This window comes from Ambystoma mexicanum, chromosome 9 (assembly GCF_040938575.1).
Source record: "Ambystoma mexicanum isolate Mex_15411 chromosome 9, UKY_AmexF1_1, whole genome shotgun sequence".
Lineage (NCBI taxonomy): Eukaryota > Metazoa > Chordata > Amphibia > Caudata > Ambystomatidae > Ambystoma > Ambystoma mexicanum.
The window spans coordinates 443819430-443838763 of NC_090931.1; the positions used below are offsets into that span (position 1 = coordinate 443819430).

Sequence of the window (19334 nt, forward strand, 5' to 3'; positions counted from 1 at the left end):
TTACCAGGTGCCCTTGGTGGGAGCCGCTAAAGGACTAGGATGCTAACAACGGGCCTGTTATTAACAGGCCCGTTGTTAGCATGGTCGCCATTCCCATTGAGCCCTATGGGGGCTCGAATGGGAATGGGGATGGGTTCCCTGAATGGGGAAATACCGGGTCCTCCAAGGTGGAATGGCCCGGTAATTCCCCATTCAGGGAACACGGACCCGGTATGCGGTAAGGGTGAAGCCATGGTGCTCATAGTACCATGGCTACCTCCAACCTCTGAATGAGGCCCATAGACTTAAAGAAGTTTGACTTAGTTAAAGGAGTAAATCTCCTTTCTTGTACATGAGTTTGGGTCAAAGGAATCGAAGGAACCTTTGATGGTATCGAAGGAGTCTTCGAAGGCACTGATGACATCTTCGACAAAGGCGCTGAAAACACTTTTGGCCTCGATGTCGAAGCCATCGGCGCCGGTTGCGTCGACAAAGTCTTCGAGGGCTTCAACGTCTTATGTTTTTTAGACGGTGTTGGGGAAACACTCGATTCTCGAGGAATCTTCGACGATTTGACATCGCTTCGAGTCTTTCGAGGTTCACCTTTACTACTGGATCTTTCCACAGTAGTTCCTGACTTCCCTGTGTCGTCCGACAGAGTGACCGGGATCTGGCTCTTTTGAGGCTTTTTTGAGAGGGTCGAGGCTGCATTCTCAAAGACCTTTATCATCTTCCTTCTTAATTCATCCCATTTTCTTGGGGCATCCGACTTAGTCGGGCATCGTACCGATTCGGTAGACGTATCCGAGGAAAAAGAGGGAGATCTATGTCGCCTCTAAACCTTTTTTGAAGAGGAAGTTGGAGAGCGTCTCGATCTACTGCATGATCGAGACCTCTTAGAACGTTTATGGCGATTCGATTCCTTCGAATGGCTCGATTTCCTATGTCTTTTTGACAAGGCCTTTGAAGAGGCCTTGGAAGCTTCCCGCCCCACAGCCAGTTTACCTTTCCTCTCACGAAGGGCTTCTCCGTCACCGACTGACAGGAGTCACAGTCGCCGGTTCTATGGTCTGAACCTAGGCACCAAAGACAAACGGGGTGAGGGTCTGTAATCGGCATCTTTGATCCGCAGTCGATCCATTTTTTGAACCCCGATTTGGGAGTAGAAGGGATGGAAGAAGCCGATGGGTGCGGCACACGCTATTTATACTGATGGTGACGTTGACACGGTACGGAGCCCGTCGAGGGACATCAATGCCACGACCTTGTGCACAGCACCCTCTGCAGATAATTTTTCTTTCCAAAACAGCAAAGCTGGCAGGATACGATTATCAATATCAAGATGAGCAATACGTGGGAGGACACAATCCATACGAAGTGATCAGCTGCTCCAAGGGCTCATGGATTGATTTATAAGGTTAACAGAGCTCTGTTACAGATTGCCTTTTTTGTTTGTTTTGCATTTAAAGGATAGTTCCGGGACTTTTTTTTTATTGTTCCTATGGTTCGGCCATGTGTTTTTAAGCATAAATCGGTAGATCGTAGAAAACTTTCCTATGGACCTTACCCGACTTTTCGTCCATTAACGCACTCGAAATCAGCCGCCATTTTCTGATAATCCTATCATTTCCCCCCATCGCCCTGGCTCACCTGCTTTTGCGGCACTAAATCAAATCCCCCGCCCCTGAAACAGACTTGATCAAAACATTCATATTCCCCGCCTCTATCTGTGACGTGACTGAGCTGCGTAGGCAAACGCGCCCAGGCGTCTTCTACGCGACTCCACACAGAACCAGGAAATCAACACAGATGAGCTCACACAACACAGCGCGCCACAATTGGGAATATGAAACTGTACTTTTAAATTAAACCGCAAGATTGTAAATTTGGTAAAGTACATTTATTTGACATCAAATGTTTTGAGAATATTCAGCGATTTGCATTTTTATTTGCTCACGTTCCAAAAAGTTCGTTTTTGAGGCACACGATGTTCCTTTGCTGTACACAGGGTCTTTGATCATCTCACAATACAGCGCCACAATTCGGAATATGAAACTGTGGTTTAAAAGCAAACGGCAAGATTGTACATTTGGCAAAGTACATTTATTTGACATCAAATGTTTTGAGAATATTCAGCGATTTGCATTTTTATTTGCTCACGTTCCAAAAAGTTCGTTTTTGAGGCACACGATGTTCCTTTGCTGTACACAGGGTCTTTGATCATCTCACAATACAGCGCCACAATTCGGAATATGAAACTGTGGTTTAAAAGCAAACGGCAAGATTGTACATTTGGCAAAGTACATTTATTTGACATCAAATGTTTTGATAATATTCAGCGATTTGAATATTCAGCGGTCGCACTGATAATCGCATGGCTGTTCCAACAACGAGGCACTAGGCCACCACAACGGTATGTATGTTGCATCTAGCCGTTAGTACCGCGTAAGGGCATACTTGTACTTGGCGATCGTCCCATAAAATGGTCAGGGTGGTAACGTTGTTCACGCGGAGAAGCAACTGGCGGTTAAAAAACCCATCCGCCGGTGTCTGGTACTCGTGACACATGCAGTAATGCATGATGTACCTGTTTGAAAAACATAAAAAATGAAATTAGTCTCACCATCAGATCTTTATTAAAATTATTCATTTTATATATTAGGTCGGGAAATTATTTCATAGCTAGGACAGTGAAACTGGGTATTATACATCAGGGGGGGGCCGTAGGATACTGAGACAGTCCCCCAGTGCAGGGGTTGACAGGGAGGCAGTGCAGGTGGAGAGTGGAAGGGCCCAGGACCGATGTCGCAGACAGTGGACCAGTTGTAGCAGGGGAGAGGGAGAGAGAAAGCAGAAGCAAAGAGGAAGGTGCCACATAGAACGAACAAGTACAACTTAACCCGTCTTTAAAGGTACTGTATAGTAATTAAATTGCGGTATAAACTCATCTAAAGAGTTACTTACATTATATTTGCATTTTCCATTGTGTCTGTGCGTAGGGCAGCCCCGAAATACCACTCCTTCTATGCCGACGTTATTTCTTCTAATGAACGAACATGAAATGGCTTTCGTTTCTGAAATTATATTCATTATCGTTTCTTACGTTATTGCCCCACACCCCCAAAAAGAAGTCTTTCAGGATGGTCCCGGCCTGTCAAGGTCAAATAACAAAAGAACCTTATACTGAGTCGTGGGCCATTCCGGCACCCGAGCAAAAAATCAAAGCATCTGACCTTCACTTTGAACGAGCACACATTCCTAGTTAGCTACATTCAGTGTAAGGCCATCTCACAGGACTTGAAGTTTACACTCCATCTTTGCATTTCCATCTTTGCAGCCCCAGAGAACCATAAATACGGAGACATTCTATATTTTTTGAAAAATGTTTTATATTATGTTTGGTTGGATAGACACATTGCATGTACACTGAGCAATCACTTTTATTTACACATTACATAGATACACATATTCAATGGGCCAGCGACATGAGGGACTCGAGAGAACAGACAATCAAATTACAATCATTTAAACCGTGATGTGTATTTCTCAATGAGCTCTTCTTTAGGTGGACATGGAACAGAGGCGATGTTGGGTGGCAATGCAGTTGTCCCCTGCACAGGTTTGTTCACAATTCCATTTATGTGCCTATCTAGGACGTCAACAATAAGTCTCTCAATAAACTCATATTGCATATCCTCAAACACTGGTTTGATCACCCATTGTTTACTTCTTTTAGTGAAGGCCTTATTGTAGCGAAGCGTCCCTAAAGTTCCGGTCGTCCTACTTTGTTGACGGCCAACATTATGGTTATGTGCCAAGACCGCTAGAAGAGTCCGATTTATCATGCCCTCCATGCCAAAATGCAATCGTTTTGGCCTGTACTTTAGGCACATATTGTGGAACACCTCCATATCTCCTGTGTGGCAGAATTCCATGAGTCCCCTCAAATCTCTTGTTATACTTTTATCAAATACAATCTTTTCAATGGCTTTGTGAGTGGGTGATGAAGGAATCAACCACTTCTTCTTCCGTGCCTCCTCTGTGGACAAATGGCCATGTTCACAATTGTGAAAATGATGGTTTGTGTTCCAACGGTGAACGTTTGTACAGTGTAGCATTACTGACCGCCATTTTTCCAGTAGAATTTCCAACGACCCTCCACATGTTTTTGAGCTCCACCAAAGATGGTTGCTGATTGACTTGGACCACTGTGAAATACCTTGCATTTCTTTTTTTTTACCTACAGCCGACATTTTTTTATTGATTGTTTTTGCAAGATGCCAAACGTCAAATTGGTGATTTATATTTTTGTACTCTTCTCTCATTGTCTTGGCAATTGAAACGTGTCTGTCCGTGGCTATCAGGTCGATCACCATTCCCCGCGATTGTAGTTCTTGCAATGATGCTACAAAGCCAACTTTCTCCATGGCCACTGAGGATGTACTTTGTGACACCTGCACGACCACCAAACTCACAATTTTCTTACTTTCCATGTCCTGAAAGTGGTAGGTGCAGTACTTAGCTGAAAATCCTGGGCTGTCGCACTGTCCATCACCGGCTAGCCTGAACCGTTTGCCCGCGAATGTACTATCAATAGACATTTTTTCCATTCTCCAAGCTTCGCTAATGGCTGGAAATAGATAATCGGTTTGGTATTTGTAGAACTGAGTTTTCGCAATGAAATGGATTCCCACAAACTGAAAGAAAGACTCTAACTTTTTAAAACTTGAACCACTAAAAAGTGCAGCCGCTGCACAAAGTAGATTGCCTGCTGGCAGTTGTCCCAGCATGGGTTGTGCAGACCATGAGAAAGGATGATATTTTGTATAGGTGGCATGTATTTTAAGGTTAGTGCCTCGAATTGCACGAGTCACATTAATCAATGGCTCCCCACATACTTCCCCACCTACCGAATGCCCACATTTCAACCGAATAATAATATCAATCAAACAACTATCGAATACAATGAATTTGGCCTCTTTCCTTATACTGTCACTCTGCATCCCAACTGGTTCGGCCTGTAACGTTGAGGACATGTCACTCACATGAAAGGTAGAATCTCCGATATCGTCTTCCGCTATGTTCAGTGATATTGATGGTGTTTCATTGTAGTCCACTTCATTCTCTTCCATTGCAACATCTGTTCCTTCTCCGGCGATGGGTGAATAAGACAATTTCTTCAACTTTCTCGCGGTCTTAGTATTTGCGGGTGTGGATTCTGTGAATTGATCTCCGACTGCATCCGAACTACCAGGAGGACATTCACTATCAATGGCTGGTGCTGGTATAGCTCCGTTGTCAATCACTTCATATTCTTCCCATTGGCACGATGCATCTCCAGTCTCAAGTCCCTGCCAAAAGGTTTGACAAGCAACATCTCTCGTTCGCTTCACTGTCTGTGTAGATCTAGTTCGTACACCCACTCGCAACTAGAGGACAGATTGGAAAAGGGATGTTCAGTTTAAACACAACTTACAGTATTGAACTATTAACAGTGAAAAACAACATAATATAGTGACCAGGACACTAACCTTCTTTTGCTTTCTTTTCTTTGAAACTTTCTTGCCTCGAACTTCAACATCAGGACGCTGTTGCTCCGACTCGTGTGTGCATGTCTCCACTTCCTCTTGCGCTGCAACGACTATATTTTCATGATAAGCACATCCATCACGCACTGACGCTCCATCGACTCCCTGAAAAATAGAACTTTCATTAGTATGTATAATAATATCGAAAACACAAAATGTACTTGGGGACCAATACCCACGTACATCTCAATAGCAAAACACGAATGAACGCTTTGTGTAGAACATTCTAACGACAATTATTCACGCATAGTTGTTCTAGTTAGATGGAACTGTCAAGATCCATACCTCGGGCTCCTCATAGACTTCCATTGATGATATTATTGAAGATGATGCTTCAGTGACTCCCTGAAACACAGTAATTGCATTAGTATGGTTTTCTATTTTGATAAAAAGAACAGAAACTTTGTGCAGGCTTCAACGGCTCATCTAAATAGACCTGCACAAATGATCAGTTGTCTAAAATAAATAATGGATATGTAAATATGATTCGATTTGCTCGATCGTTGGAAGTGTCACCACCCAGAGATCTGCATCAACTACTAGGGGTGATGTTCTTGTAGAAGGTCCGTCATCTCCCTGAAACATAGTAATTGCGTTAATAAAGAAGGAAGTATAGCGGATGTAATCACGTCATATGATTTCGCTTGATCGAACTGTCAGTATCCATACCTCGAAATGCATAAGAACATCAAGGGACGATGTAACTGCGGTGCACACTTCTGCAAGCTGTTGCGCCGAACCGTAACTGCATGCTCCCCCTTCTTCTTGGACTAGTGCTCCATCGACTCCCTGAAACATAGGACTTTCATTAGTAATGAACACAATATTGAAAAAAGAAGACACATAGGAGGGCGACGACAGAAGGACATATCAATGGCTAAAAACAAAAGAAACATTGTGTGTAACAATCACGCTACAAGAATGCAAGATCTGATGATCTCCATCGATGGAACTGTCCGGAAACGTACCTCGAGCATCTGAGTGACATCAACGGTAGTCGTCAATACGTTGGACTCCTCAGCATCTCCCTGAAAGACAGTACTTGCATTATTTTGGATAACAATAATTATAACTGAAAACAAAGACTAGAGGATGAGTACAAGGGTGTACCATTAGGTAAAATAATTACACGATAAATTAAAACTATTGATTTACATGCCTAAAACACGTCAGTGGCAGAATAGCCAAGTAAGATTACCCGATAGGCGCTTGAAGTGGCTGATGACTGCAATAACGACACGGATGGAGAATCTTCAGCCTTCATATTGAGTGGATACATAAATGGGGAAATTATTGTTAGCTAATGCTACACACTACCGCAAGGCCGAGAGATAAATACGTAAACTTGACTCACCAGTGGAGGGATGTGGACGAATAGAGTGGGAATAGCGGTTGAGAGCAATTTTCGCCTCGCTCGCGGTGTGTTCTTCTTTATTAGCAATGATGTGGAGTACATGTCTGAGCTAAAGTGCCTGCTGCAGATGCGGTATCGATCACCCCTCTTGTCCGCAAAGACTTCTAGGACTCTACTTTCAAGCTCAGACGGTGGATATCCGCAATATCGGACCCATTCTCTTATCTGATCTATTGTCTTAGGGAAAACATGCATTATAGTACCTTCAGATTTATTATGGGTCTTCGAAGGGCAACCGCCAATGGAACAGGCAGGCATTGTGGAAAGTTCTGAAAAGTAAAGATCAACAATTCTCTATGAATACCAATGTGTTAAAAAATTAAATGACACATAAAAGGTTCAATGCAAGGTTCGTTTTGATTCTTGAACTATACACGTTATTCACATGCGGATAAGTATTTGAATAACTTTAAAAAAATAGAAAGATAATTTGACTAGACTCAGAACATGTGACTAGTTCCTTGCATGTACTGTCTTGAACGAAAAGAAATTGAACGCAAAATGATTATGGTACATGGCCTTACCTTGACGAACAAACAGTTAGATGCAGGGATCAGAGTAGTTTCTTGTCGTAGAACAGGGAGCAGTTCACAGGTTGCAAACTGAGGAGTTTCCTCGAAGTGGTCACGGAAGTTCACAGAGACGAAGAGCAGATAACCAGCACCTTCACGGGTTGACTAACTAGCAAAGCGCAAAGAAGTGCTCATTAGAAATATGAAGTGGGTTATAAAGGATTCGAAACAGGGGTGTGTTTGTGAATGAATGACGTGTATATGTCGTGGCATTATGCGGTTTGCAGGGGGGCGTCCAGCGTGAGGGGGACGCTTGGCAGGAGACACGGGGTCTGGAGGTAGACATGGGAACAACAACCCATGCTCTATAGACCACTTTGAAGTGTACATGGTCTTTGGCACCTCTTGGCCTTTATCGCTCCCTGACAGCTCCACTTGCCAGCGCAAGTACCCCGGTGCGAACTGCCTTTGATAGGGCGGGGGGTGGATTGGGGCGGTGGTCGTGCAGACAAGACACAGGAAGACTCGTGAATGGAGACACACTTATGTGGATTGCAGGGGGGCGTCCAGCGTGAGGGGGATGCTTGGCAGGAGACACGGGGTCTGGAGGTAGACATGGGAACAACAACCCATGCTCTATAGACCACTTTGAAGTGTACATGGTCTTTGGCACCTCTTGGCCTTTATCGCTCCCTGACAGCTCCACTTGCCAGCACAAGTACCCCGGTGCAAACTGCCTTTGATAGGGCGGGGTGTGGATTGGGGCGGTGGTCGTGCAGACAAGACTCGTTTGCCGCAGGGCCACACCAAGGAGAGGCCATCTAACTGCATGTAAGAGGCAGGCTGCAGGATCTAGTACATGGAAGGCAGGGGGTGAGTTTATAAATACCTCACCCTCCCAGGAGAATATATGGGTGCAGTTCACCCTGGAGACCCTGGATGCCTAGGCAGTTAGTCAGCAGCAGGCTGGCCTGTGGTGGCAAGGCGGCACGGGCCAGAGGGGGTCATCTCTGTACCCGGTGCCCAAAAGGATGATTTATTATGATCAACCACATTGATTATTTACCTATAACCATGTTTTGTGTCAATAAAATCCAACGGCCTTCCTTTTAGTGCCAACGCTTGAACAAAGTGGTGTGGTAAGTATTTTTGGGGGAGGAGGCAAGGCCGGGAGGCTTGATGCCAACCCGCAAAATAACATATGTATGTCTGCTGCATATGGGTTCAACGAGACATGTGGTGTGACAAGACAAGGCACAGGAAGACTATTCAATGGAGACACACCAGATTCATTTAAAAAATCAAAACAACCATTGTTAAAATATATGTTGGGTTTTATTTTAGATCTTAATTTCAATTGAACATAAATAATAAACATTACACATTATAAAGTTCCGGTTGCAGCACATCCAGGGAAAATCTGCGGTATTGTCCACTGTCGCTGGGGAAATGTTGTCTAATGGCAAGTACCGCACAGGCAGGTATTACTCTCCGAACGCGGTGTCCGAGCCTCCCGTGAAGCCACCAAGTGAAGCAACGATAGGCCACCAGCCTGTACCACCTGTGAAAATGAAAGATGCAAACTGTATTAAAATGACAAAACTTTCTTATCACTGTCGATTCAGGTAAAAAATGTCATTCTGCTTTGAAAAAAATTCTATCTAGAAAATGCACAATATGGAACCAATTTACATGCATTCGAATGATATGTAGATGTAATTTTATATGTGGGAGACGACCATGACATAGTAGTGGCATCACTGACATCACAACCAGAGTATACTTACTCGTTACTCGGATTACGCGGACGAACAGTGCCGCGAAGTTCGTGCATAAGCTCCATCATCATCCTCAACACGGTCCATGAGAGGCAGGCTTCCCTGAACTCTGGCAGCTCGGTGATGCATTGCGGACTTGGCTCGCCTTCCGAAATGTAGGCCAAGCACCCGGAGTTTTCACGGCAGCAGCAGTTCTCCTCCTCAGTTGGCATTAGCTCGCACCGATTGCACGTGCACCAGGTGGAGACGCCGTCCATGCGACATGGTCCAGGCTCTTCATCCGTTGACTGGTCCTCCCAACTGCCGTCCGAATCCCCATCGTTTTCGCGTGCTTGCCTTTCCAGTAGTTCCTCCTCGGTGTACTCGGGCTCGTACATATACGGCATTATTGTAGCCATTGTGTGGTAAAGAAAGTAAAATAATTTACAGAGATGGTACAGGTGTTCACAAGGCCTAGAAGCGGCGAAGGTAGCTGACCAGAGCACAGAAACGAGTCACAGAATACTCAAAGTAACACAGAGAGAGTAATGGAATCGAAAATCTGCTGCTGTGTGTTGTGAAACGGTGTGTTTATACTTATTGAGGAAAGAGGCGTCCTGCCATTTCCATGGCGACACTTCATTAGCTGAGGCGCAGCGATTGTTGACACGAAACGTGCTTTGGCGTTGGGAAATGGGCGGTACGCGTCTGCTGATGTCAGGCTCAGGGGCGGGGGATTTGATTTAGTGCCGCAAAAGCAGGTGAGCCAGGGCGATGGGGGGAAATGATAGGATTATCAGAAAATGGCGGCTGATTTCGAGTGCGTTAATGGACGAAAAGTCGGGTAAGGTCCATAGGAAAGTTTTCTACGATCTACCGATTTATGCTTAAAAACACATGGCCGAACCATAGGAACAATAAAGAAAAAGTCCCGGAACTTTCCTTTAAGCATTGTAAAGTTTGATTAACATCAGATGCCTGCAGACACACAAGTGAGTGTGTAATGTTGAGTGGCTTAGTCCCTTGGTATGTCCTCTAAATGATGCCATTGCAGCATAAAATATTTTGCGGCATAACAAATACAAGTTTTGCAGCACAAAATTGCATTTATTGCAGCATTTTTGTGGTGCCTCGTAGTCCGACAAAATGGCGTAATAAATGCAACGTTGTGCTGTAAAACGTGCATTTTTGATGTCACAACATGTCATGCCGCAATACCCTGGAATTTATGAACGTTAGGTGAATAGAAATAGGATGGGTGCCTACAGCTGCGTTCTATGTGAAGCAGGTGATCATATCATGCATTTTCTTTCACTGTGTTGCTTTCAGTCTTAATAGTGCCACTTTAGAAACACGAGGCATTTTTTAGGCTCTTGATACTGAGCACATAGGTAATTGTAGGCTTCCATTCTGGATGGGGAAAATCAAGCTAGAATCATACCCATTCTGTTCAACATGTTACTATATTAATGCATACATTGTTGAACTGGTCAATGATGTGATTTAGGTATATTTCATGACATCTCTACAAAATGTAGTGTTATTTCATCCCTGTGTTGTTTACACTTTTCACAAACCTATCACTTGCCTGCCATTACTTCACCGTTAGCCCCTTCCCTCTTCATCTGGCCACACCTCTGCTCCCCACAGTAGGTGGGGTCCCAGAGTGAATAGATTTCAGCACTGATTCTCCCCCCAGATCCTGCAGGGGCAATTTGTACTCATCAAATGAGTACTTCCAGGCCTGGAGACATGGCACCTCTCTGGTCACGCTCCCCCACACACGTAAAACGGAGAATATGACGCATAGCCATTAATAGTGATGAGAACATTGTGCTGCTCTTCAGTCAGGACATTGGCAGGGTTATGGGGGTCTGCAAAAAATATTTTTGACGGCATTAAGGTTGCGTGTATTCAATTCACTCCACGTAGTCGGAGGGGGCGGGGCGATGCAGGCAGCAAATTATTCTTTCAAAGCAGGCTTTGAAAAAGTCATTTAGGGGCTCCAATGTCATCAATTACGGGTACCATCATTTTTATGGTTACCTTTGCCATGGCCAAAGGTGGGCACTGGGCCCATTTTATATTGTCTTCATTTGATAGACTGTCATGTAGGGCTGTGAAAGCCATACAGCCGGGAGTGCCCGCCAATTCAGGCAACCGCAAGGCTGGTCTTCATCCAGACCTGCAGCGTTTGATGGGTGCCAATGCATCTCCTGCAGACGTTGGTTACATTCTGGACATCACCGTTTAACAGATCTTTTTCTCCCCTCCCCCTCACCCAGTCTGTGATTATATGTAATTTGATCACTGCTAAGGCCCTGCAATGTCTTTGTATCAGCAAAAAAATAACCTTTTATATGATGGGCTGTTTTTTTTATGAAAATGAAAAAAACAAAACAAATAGGACATACAAAATAAAGGGGAGCCCCCATGTAATTCGCATAAAATGCAGCAAACACATGTTATTCCATGCCGATAGAGACCGCCTGCACATGCACAGCAAAAGAAATCACATTGAACTGATTTGGTGTGATGCCGTAAGTCTGGTATCACACTCGCCCTGTACTGAAGGACTACTTTCAGAGTGTGGGCCTTGCTCCTCAAGCCACAGCCTGTCTAATTGCTATAAGACAAGTGTCAATCGTGGTCCAAATTGTAGGACTGTTCTGAAATCTGCTCAGTACTATAGGACTGGTTTCCAGTTTACACTTATAGGCTGGTTTCTTTCTTCCGTGTACTACAGAACTGGTGTTTAAGTCTGCTCTTTACTACAGCACATTTGTTCATTCTGCTCTGTACTGTACCTGGTCTCAATTCTTCATTCTCCTGCCGGACATGTGGCATTATGCTCTGTATTGCAAACCTGGTCGCCAGGGTCCGGCTGGGCCATCCAATTGTCTCGGGCACCAATTAAAAATTTGCCCAAAGTTGCAAATGGCAATTCATTCAATATATGACATTATTTGAATAGTAACCAAGGGGGAGCTTTTTGATAGTGTGATGCAAATTGTGCATTTAAAATAATATTTATTCAGCAACACTGGTCAAAACTACTAGCCGCAGAGTGAATTAACTCATCAGACTGGGCCAAATTGGCCCAAAAAGTGGGCCAATTTGACTAAAGAAATGGGCCCTCACCAGCAGTTTGTGTTTATTGTTCGCCCATGGGCTTAATGCGGTAAAGGCCAATCCAAGCCTGCCGCTCTCAATTGTTTACTGTCCAACTGTTGTTCATTCTTTTCTGTAGGCCTGGTTTCAATTCTTTTCGCTGCTGACAGACAGGTGTTAATTCTGATCTGGTGTTCATTATTATTAGGATTGACATATTGGTCTCTGTTCTACTCTGTTCTCCAGGTCTAGTCTCAGTTCTTCTCTGCACTGTAGGACTAGTTTAATGCCGTTGTATACAATAGGACTGATATCAGTTCCTATCTCGGAAGGATAGCTCAGGGACAAAGTGCTCGCCTTGGAAGCAAGAGGACACGGAGCAATGCAGGTCCGATCCCTGGCCGCGCATAGAAACCTCTGGGTATTAAGTGCGTTATAAATAACCAATTAAAATAAAATAAATTAAAAAATCTGTACTGTAGGACATTAGTTGTAATTGGTGATAACTCTGCCCTGTAGTTTAGGGCAGGTCTCAATTCTTCTTATTACTGCAAGACTAGTCTCATTTTCTCTTTCTATTGCCATGTGGGGGCAAATTCAGCCTGATAATGTAAGACTGATATGACTGTATGTGTTAATGATCTCTTCTCCTTTACCAGGATCTGTGATTCAAAGGCACCAGGATCACTGCGTAATAGTTTTCAAAATTCATCAACAAAGTCCAGCTCCACAGAACTAATACAGATCTAAATAAAAATAGCAATTACTAAGGTAGATACGTTTTAACAGGAAAGCATATAAGTCATGTTTTTAAAATACCTTATGGAAGAGTGGGCATTCATGTACTAGCAGGTCATTCCTGATCATGGTGCCCGCATCAGAGAAAAATCAAATCAGAAATTGCTGTGCCTCTAGACATGTATTTTCATGTCAGCAGAGTATATATTGTCTCTATATGTATTTATATTATTTGTAGAAAGGGAAATTTAACATGAATTGATTTGAATCTTTAATGTGTGTGTTCAGATGTGTAAGTGTGTTTATTAGAATCTTGGGTAAAAGACATGGGGCAAAAGAGGAGCATCCCTAGAGATCCAAGTACTCTCATCCACAACTGGACAACTGGTTAACCACTGGGGCACAATAGGATTACATTTCAGAATTTCAGGGGGCATTTTACGACAGTATTTCTCAGGTTTCCATACTGATGGAAATGGTGCCCCTGCATTCTATTAGAACTTCCAACAGCTCCATGTAATGCCTGAATGCAATGGGACAGGATCAACCAACGTGAAAATCCACAGATATTCAGAAAATTATTGACACTGTAGCTCCATTCCTGCCAGTTGATATTGGTTAGTCAGGAATCAGGAGAACCAGATTAGAATCTTGTCAACCAATCACTTGCATGTTTTCAAGGTGTCAAAAACAAACCCATGGTTGATTATGTAATACATCACAAATTCACTCACTGGGAAGTGTGGTCAGCAAATCATATGGCCAGGAATGCAGGCTGAGTTTGCCAGTGAGAGCTTGCTTTCTTCTGGCAAACAAAACACATCTCCTGGGTCACTGACATTTTTTGTCCCAAGCCCATTTCTCATTTATACCCTCGCCACCCGGAGCCCCCATAACATCCCACGCCCCTGACAATCACACCCCTTTCTCATCCCACTTACTTGCTTGGCCTAGGGCCTGCTTCCTTCAGGTTACACTTGAACCCTTGCAGTTCTTGGTACCCTAGAAATAGAAGATGGCCTTACTGCATTTTGTATTTCCCATGTTGGCAGCCATATTTGTTTTTGATGAGAGATTGGGCACACTTAATACAACTGACTCCCATCTCCTGGCAAAAAATCCCCCAAAACTATTTACACTCTGAAGGGAGGCACAGGGTGTGAATATGGATCATCCTCTTGTTCAGGGGAATACAAGGCCTTTGACGTCCCTGAGTCCTCACTGAGGTTCTCCCTTTGCTTGAGGCTACCTTAGATTCGGGCTGGCTGGCGGACAATTACTGGCCCTGTACGCTCCCAAACATGGGGGTGACCCCTTAAGTCTAGGAGACTTGCAGACAACTTCCTTCCTATATCAAACTATTATGAATAAAGCTCCACCTATCTCCAAATGGGTCTCTGTCTTTTCTACAGTCATATCAAAGCCAGATTGATACAGAGATAACAGTTGCTGATGGACAGTTAAGCAATTACTTGACACCATTTTAGCAAACTCTTTTGTCAAGAAAGCAATAGCTGATATTGGTTTGTAAATTCTCAAGTCCATTGTGTCCAATGCAGGTGGAGGGGGGTAGAGGGTAGAGGACTTGAAACCTTTAAGGATAGAGGAATGTGTGAAATATGCCTGACATATTCTTTGGGTAGGGAAAGGGTTGTAAAGGAATCTTGATTTACTCCATGAGAGAGGAAATGGCTCTGAAGGAATTTTGAAATACTCCATGGCAGAGGGAAAAGCTTTAAGTAATCTTACACTACTCATAGAGAGATAGACATAGTTGTAATCTTCATCCAGATGTGGGATACAAGATGGACACAAGACTTCAAAAGTAAGATAAGCTTATTTGATTGGTTTGGGAATAGAGAGCATGCCTTTTTATTGGGGAGCTTTGGTGTTGGAGTGTGACCATTCCCATTATGTTTTTGTTTTCTGAGGAGTTATTGATTCAAATGGTTAATTTGTATATGTACATCTTATATTTTGAAAAAAACAGAATCAAATATATCAATAAAAGCCCATCATGAATTATCTTATAGACTGATAATGAAGCTAAATTTTACAGTGGAAGCCACAATATGTATTTTTCCAGATATTAAAACTCTTCTAAAGATAAAAGAATAGTAACAGATCAAATATGATTAGTTCAGAATGTTGGTCAATTTATCATTGTACATAAACGCTAATTGACTTTGAGCACCAGATTGGGATGATGACATTTATTCTATATTATTATTTTATGTGTTAATGAGATCAACCAAGAGACATCAAGCACTATTAGGCCCTTGAGGCATCATCCAAGAGACACCAAGCACTCTTATGCCCATCAGGCAGATAACTAATATTCTTAAGGCAGGTAGATTTACAAAAAGTATCAAAGTCCACTGACACTTTCTCCCGTGTACCCAGTGATAAATGGAAGAATACTACTGCATCTTAAATGTATGGGTATGGCACGGTCAAATATGCATCATATTAACCTTTTCACTAGAGTTTTGTATTGTATGAAATGTGTTGATCATGAGGACCAGTTTAGCAAGCACACAACCTTTTCGTACTGGAACTAGGTCCACTTCCTACACTCGCGCCTTACAAATACCAGACTTGTCGGAATTATCTGAAGCCCAGTGTTTGTGTCTAAGATCACTCTTTATCCTTTATTGCAGTTACTCTGAAGAGGACATCCGGCAAAAGGTGTCCACCTTTCGCCAGATGTTGATGGAGAAGGAGGGGGTGTTGACACGCGAGGACCAACATGGCCGCCAGATGTAAGTGACATTTTACCATACCTTTCTGCTGTACACCAATGTGCAAAGCTCTTGATGGTCACAAACTGGATGGTATGTGACAACCTGTATTATTCAATAATCTTATCAATACGATAGACCAGTTAACACATTGAACATTCACTACATTTCTAGAAACTGTGGCTATTCTTTTTTGAAAACATACATTTTCTCTTAGAGTTTGAAACTGTTCATTTCATTTTTATCAATCAGTAAAAGGCTTTTCTAAAGCAAAGTTTGTTGCTTGTAGAACATACTAGGAAATGGTTGCACCCTTTAAGGTGAAGGTCAGCTTCCCAAATGCCATTGGGTCTCACCCTTACTTCATCCTTTACCAGCTCGTCTGGAAGTCATAGGAACCTCTCTACTCCTGAAATGAGCTCCGAAACAGCCAGTGCGTTTACGTGATTACATTTATTCATGAGACAATTCATTTTACTCTTATGGGCGTTTTACCATACGATTTCCCTTTTTGCGATGCTTACTCTCCCTAGTATCCAGTTATAACGCCAAACATTTTATTTTTATAAATTGTCTTCTGAAAAGAATTAACCGGCTAGCATGGGTAATAATATATATGGAAAGTGTGTAACAGGAAATGGTGTGCAAGATGGGGGATGACTGTCCCACTGGAATGTCTATGACAGAAGAAAATCCAAGTTTGTTCACTCCCTTATGTGGAATGTCTAGCCCACAGAGGATGGCTTATTTCGTTCACTCCCCCTTCTGGAATGTCAGAAAAAGGACTAGGGTTGACCTCATGCACTGACTTGTACTTCCACCTCTGAGATGTCTAGGTTAGTGAGGAAGGATGTAGACTTTTCACACTTCTCTCCCACTCAAGATATGTCTAGGACAGGAGAAAATTGGGTTGACTCAGTGTACACCCCCACTCTTAGATTTGTAGGACAGCGAGGAAAGGTGTGAACATCTTGTAACCCCTCTGAAATTTCTAGGACAAGGAGGAAGGGGGTTGACTTCATGCACGCCCCCCCATACCCCTGATATGTTTCGGACAGTGACAAGGAGTTTAACATGTTTTACTTCTCCCATCCGTCTGAGATGTCTAGAATAGGGAGAAATTGGACTGGTATTATGCCCTTCCCAATCTGAGATGTCTAGGATAGGGAGGAAGGGCGTTGACTTCTGGTGCTTCCCCCCTCTGAGATGTCTGGGACAGGGAGAAATGGGTCAACTTCCTGTACTTCACCTCTATGTTTCCTAGGACAGGGAGAAACGGGGTTTACATCATACACTGCCCCCTCTGATATGTCTAGGACATGAAGGAAGGGGGGTTGACTTCATGAATGCCACCCCCCCCCCTTATGAACTATCTGGGACCGGTAGGAAGAGGGTTAACTTCATGCACCGTCTCCTCTGATATGTCTTGGACAGGGAGGAAGGGGTTGACTTCATGCATGCCTCCATCTGAACTATCTAGGTCCAGGAGGATGGGGTGAACTTCAAGCACCCTCATCGCTTAGATGTCTAGTACAGGGAGGAACTGGTTGAATTATTGAGCCATGACCTCTATAATGTCTGGAAGTTTGAGTAAGGGGTTGACTTAATGCATCCCCCCTCCGTGATCTCCAGGATTAGCAGAGAAGGGGTTGACTTGCCCAACTCAATGTCTATAACAGAGTGGGAGAAGGGGATTTAATGTGTCTGCTATCCTGGTTATTCACCATTTTTGTGGGAAATCCATTCCATTCCTGGTGTTAAAGTAATTTCCTAGTTTTTCCAGTCCAACAGAAGGGTGGCATTGGCCTAATGATAGATTTATTTGATGCCTCGATCAGTAGGAGTCTAAGGGTATCACACATGTCGTGGAGCAACTATGGGACTGGCGAGGCAATTTAAACTAAACAGGCAGCGGTGAACAGGCAGGTGTGTTTCTTTCACAGGATCACATTGATGGGATGAAATCACAAATCCAGACCTTTGTGGTCTCCATTCAATGTATAATGAATTTTACTTTATTGTTCTATGAATTAGGGGTAATCAAATGTTCAGACGAGTGACCCCATCTCATCATCTTTAATATATAATAATCTTTCCTTTTTGGAAAGTTATTACTTTCGAGGGTGTATTCTGATATATTTATGCTGGCTCTGTTGTGGACTCTCTGGACCTAGCATAGCTATTATGTAAGAAAGCCTGCACACACTGAAGATGGATTAAGGTAGCATTGGCCACACAAAAAATCTGGACGATGGAATATGGAGTTAGAGCAATTAACTACCATATCGACGAGGTATGAGCCAACAAGATGTTTAACGGGGCGGGCTCCCAAAACCTGCTGATGATCTGCGAGTGTTAGGTCCAAATGTTTAAGTGGTAAATCCCAACACTCTCCAGGCTCTGCCATGTGGTTCTCTGTTCTGCTCCTTCTCAGGCCCTAGGCACGAATGCCGCAGCTCTGAAGTCACACCTATTCTGGCCATAATAAGGCTTCTGAGGGCACATGGCTCCTACACAAACAGACCTCTTTCCAAGATTACATTGACCCCCACCCACCCAATCAGGGCGTTGTACCTCTCATGCTAAGTAGTGCCGCAAAGAATGGCTGCAAAAGCTCCAAATAAAATACAATACTGTAAGAAATATGAAACATTACCTTCACAGTGATTCCGGTTCTCTTATTCCTTGATCTCTCTCCTTCACAACTGGTTGGGGTATGCCCACACCTGCAGGGAGGGTGGGAAAAGCTAACTGAAAAGACACCTTTTATCAACAGAGAGCTCAGTCAAAGAACAGACTCTAGGTCACTGGGCAAAACCTCATTCTGAACCATGATTTCTAAATCCTTTAATGCAAAATGTAAGACAAAGAAGGCTCCTTTTAGTCATGGTCAAGTTGTCAGTACAGTTTACCAATTTTAAAGCCTGAGAATCCAAGGGATACAAGGCATGCCTAAATGCTGCCCTAAAGCCATCACGTTTGGTCTATTTGTAAAGGAAAGGATGCCACAATGGCATTTCTCCTTTCAAGGCATGACGCCTTGTACCTGCCAAACCATATCCTGCCACATCTGGAGAGTCGACCGAGAACTCCACAAGGGGGCGGAACTCCTTTTCTCAAGAAGTATATCGGAACACCCTCCCCTGTAGAAGTCAGGGGATATCTGGCTCGCACTGTGGCAGTGGAGACTGCTCTCTGTAAGTTATGAACATATTTACAAAGGTCAATGCACTCGTTTCAATTCTTCAATATAAACTGTAGTTGTTAGAATTAAAGATAATTGTTATACTTACAATAGATAATATCCAGGAAGATATTTTCTTCAGCATCTCTTATTACATGATTGATCCTTCAGCACTTAATGGTCCTCTACACATTTTCATCTACAACAGAGGAGAATCCTTAACAATTACCATCCTTAACAATTGCCAACATGTGTTTCGACCAATCTGGTCTTTTTCAAGGCCAAACCTAAATGATGTTCAAATTGCTTA

At 43.4% G+C, this 19334-nt stretch overlaps 1 protein-coding gene across 3 annotated transcripts in view; it reads left to right on the forward strand.

The window, feature by feature from the left end:
• SRRM3 (serine/arginine repetitive matrix 3) overlaps positions 1-19334 on the forward strand; it is a 672576-nt gene that overhangs the window by 273546 nt on the left and 379696 nt on the right. For all 3 annotated transcript variants that reach the window (XM_069614948.1, XM_069614950.1, XM_069614949.1), the window contains exon 5: positions 15760-15861. In XM_069614948.1, the coding sequence (XP_069471049.1) occupies positions 15760-15861 (102 nt within the window). The remainder of the gene's footprint in view (positions 1-15759; positions 15862-19334) is intronic.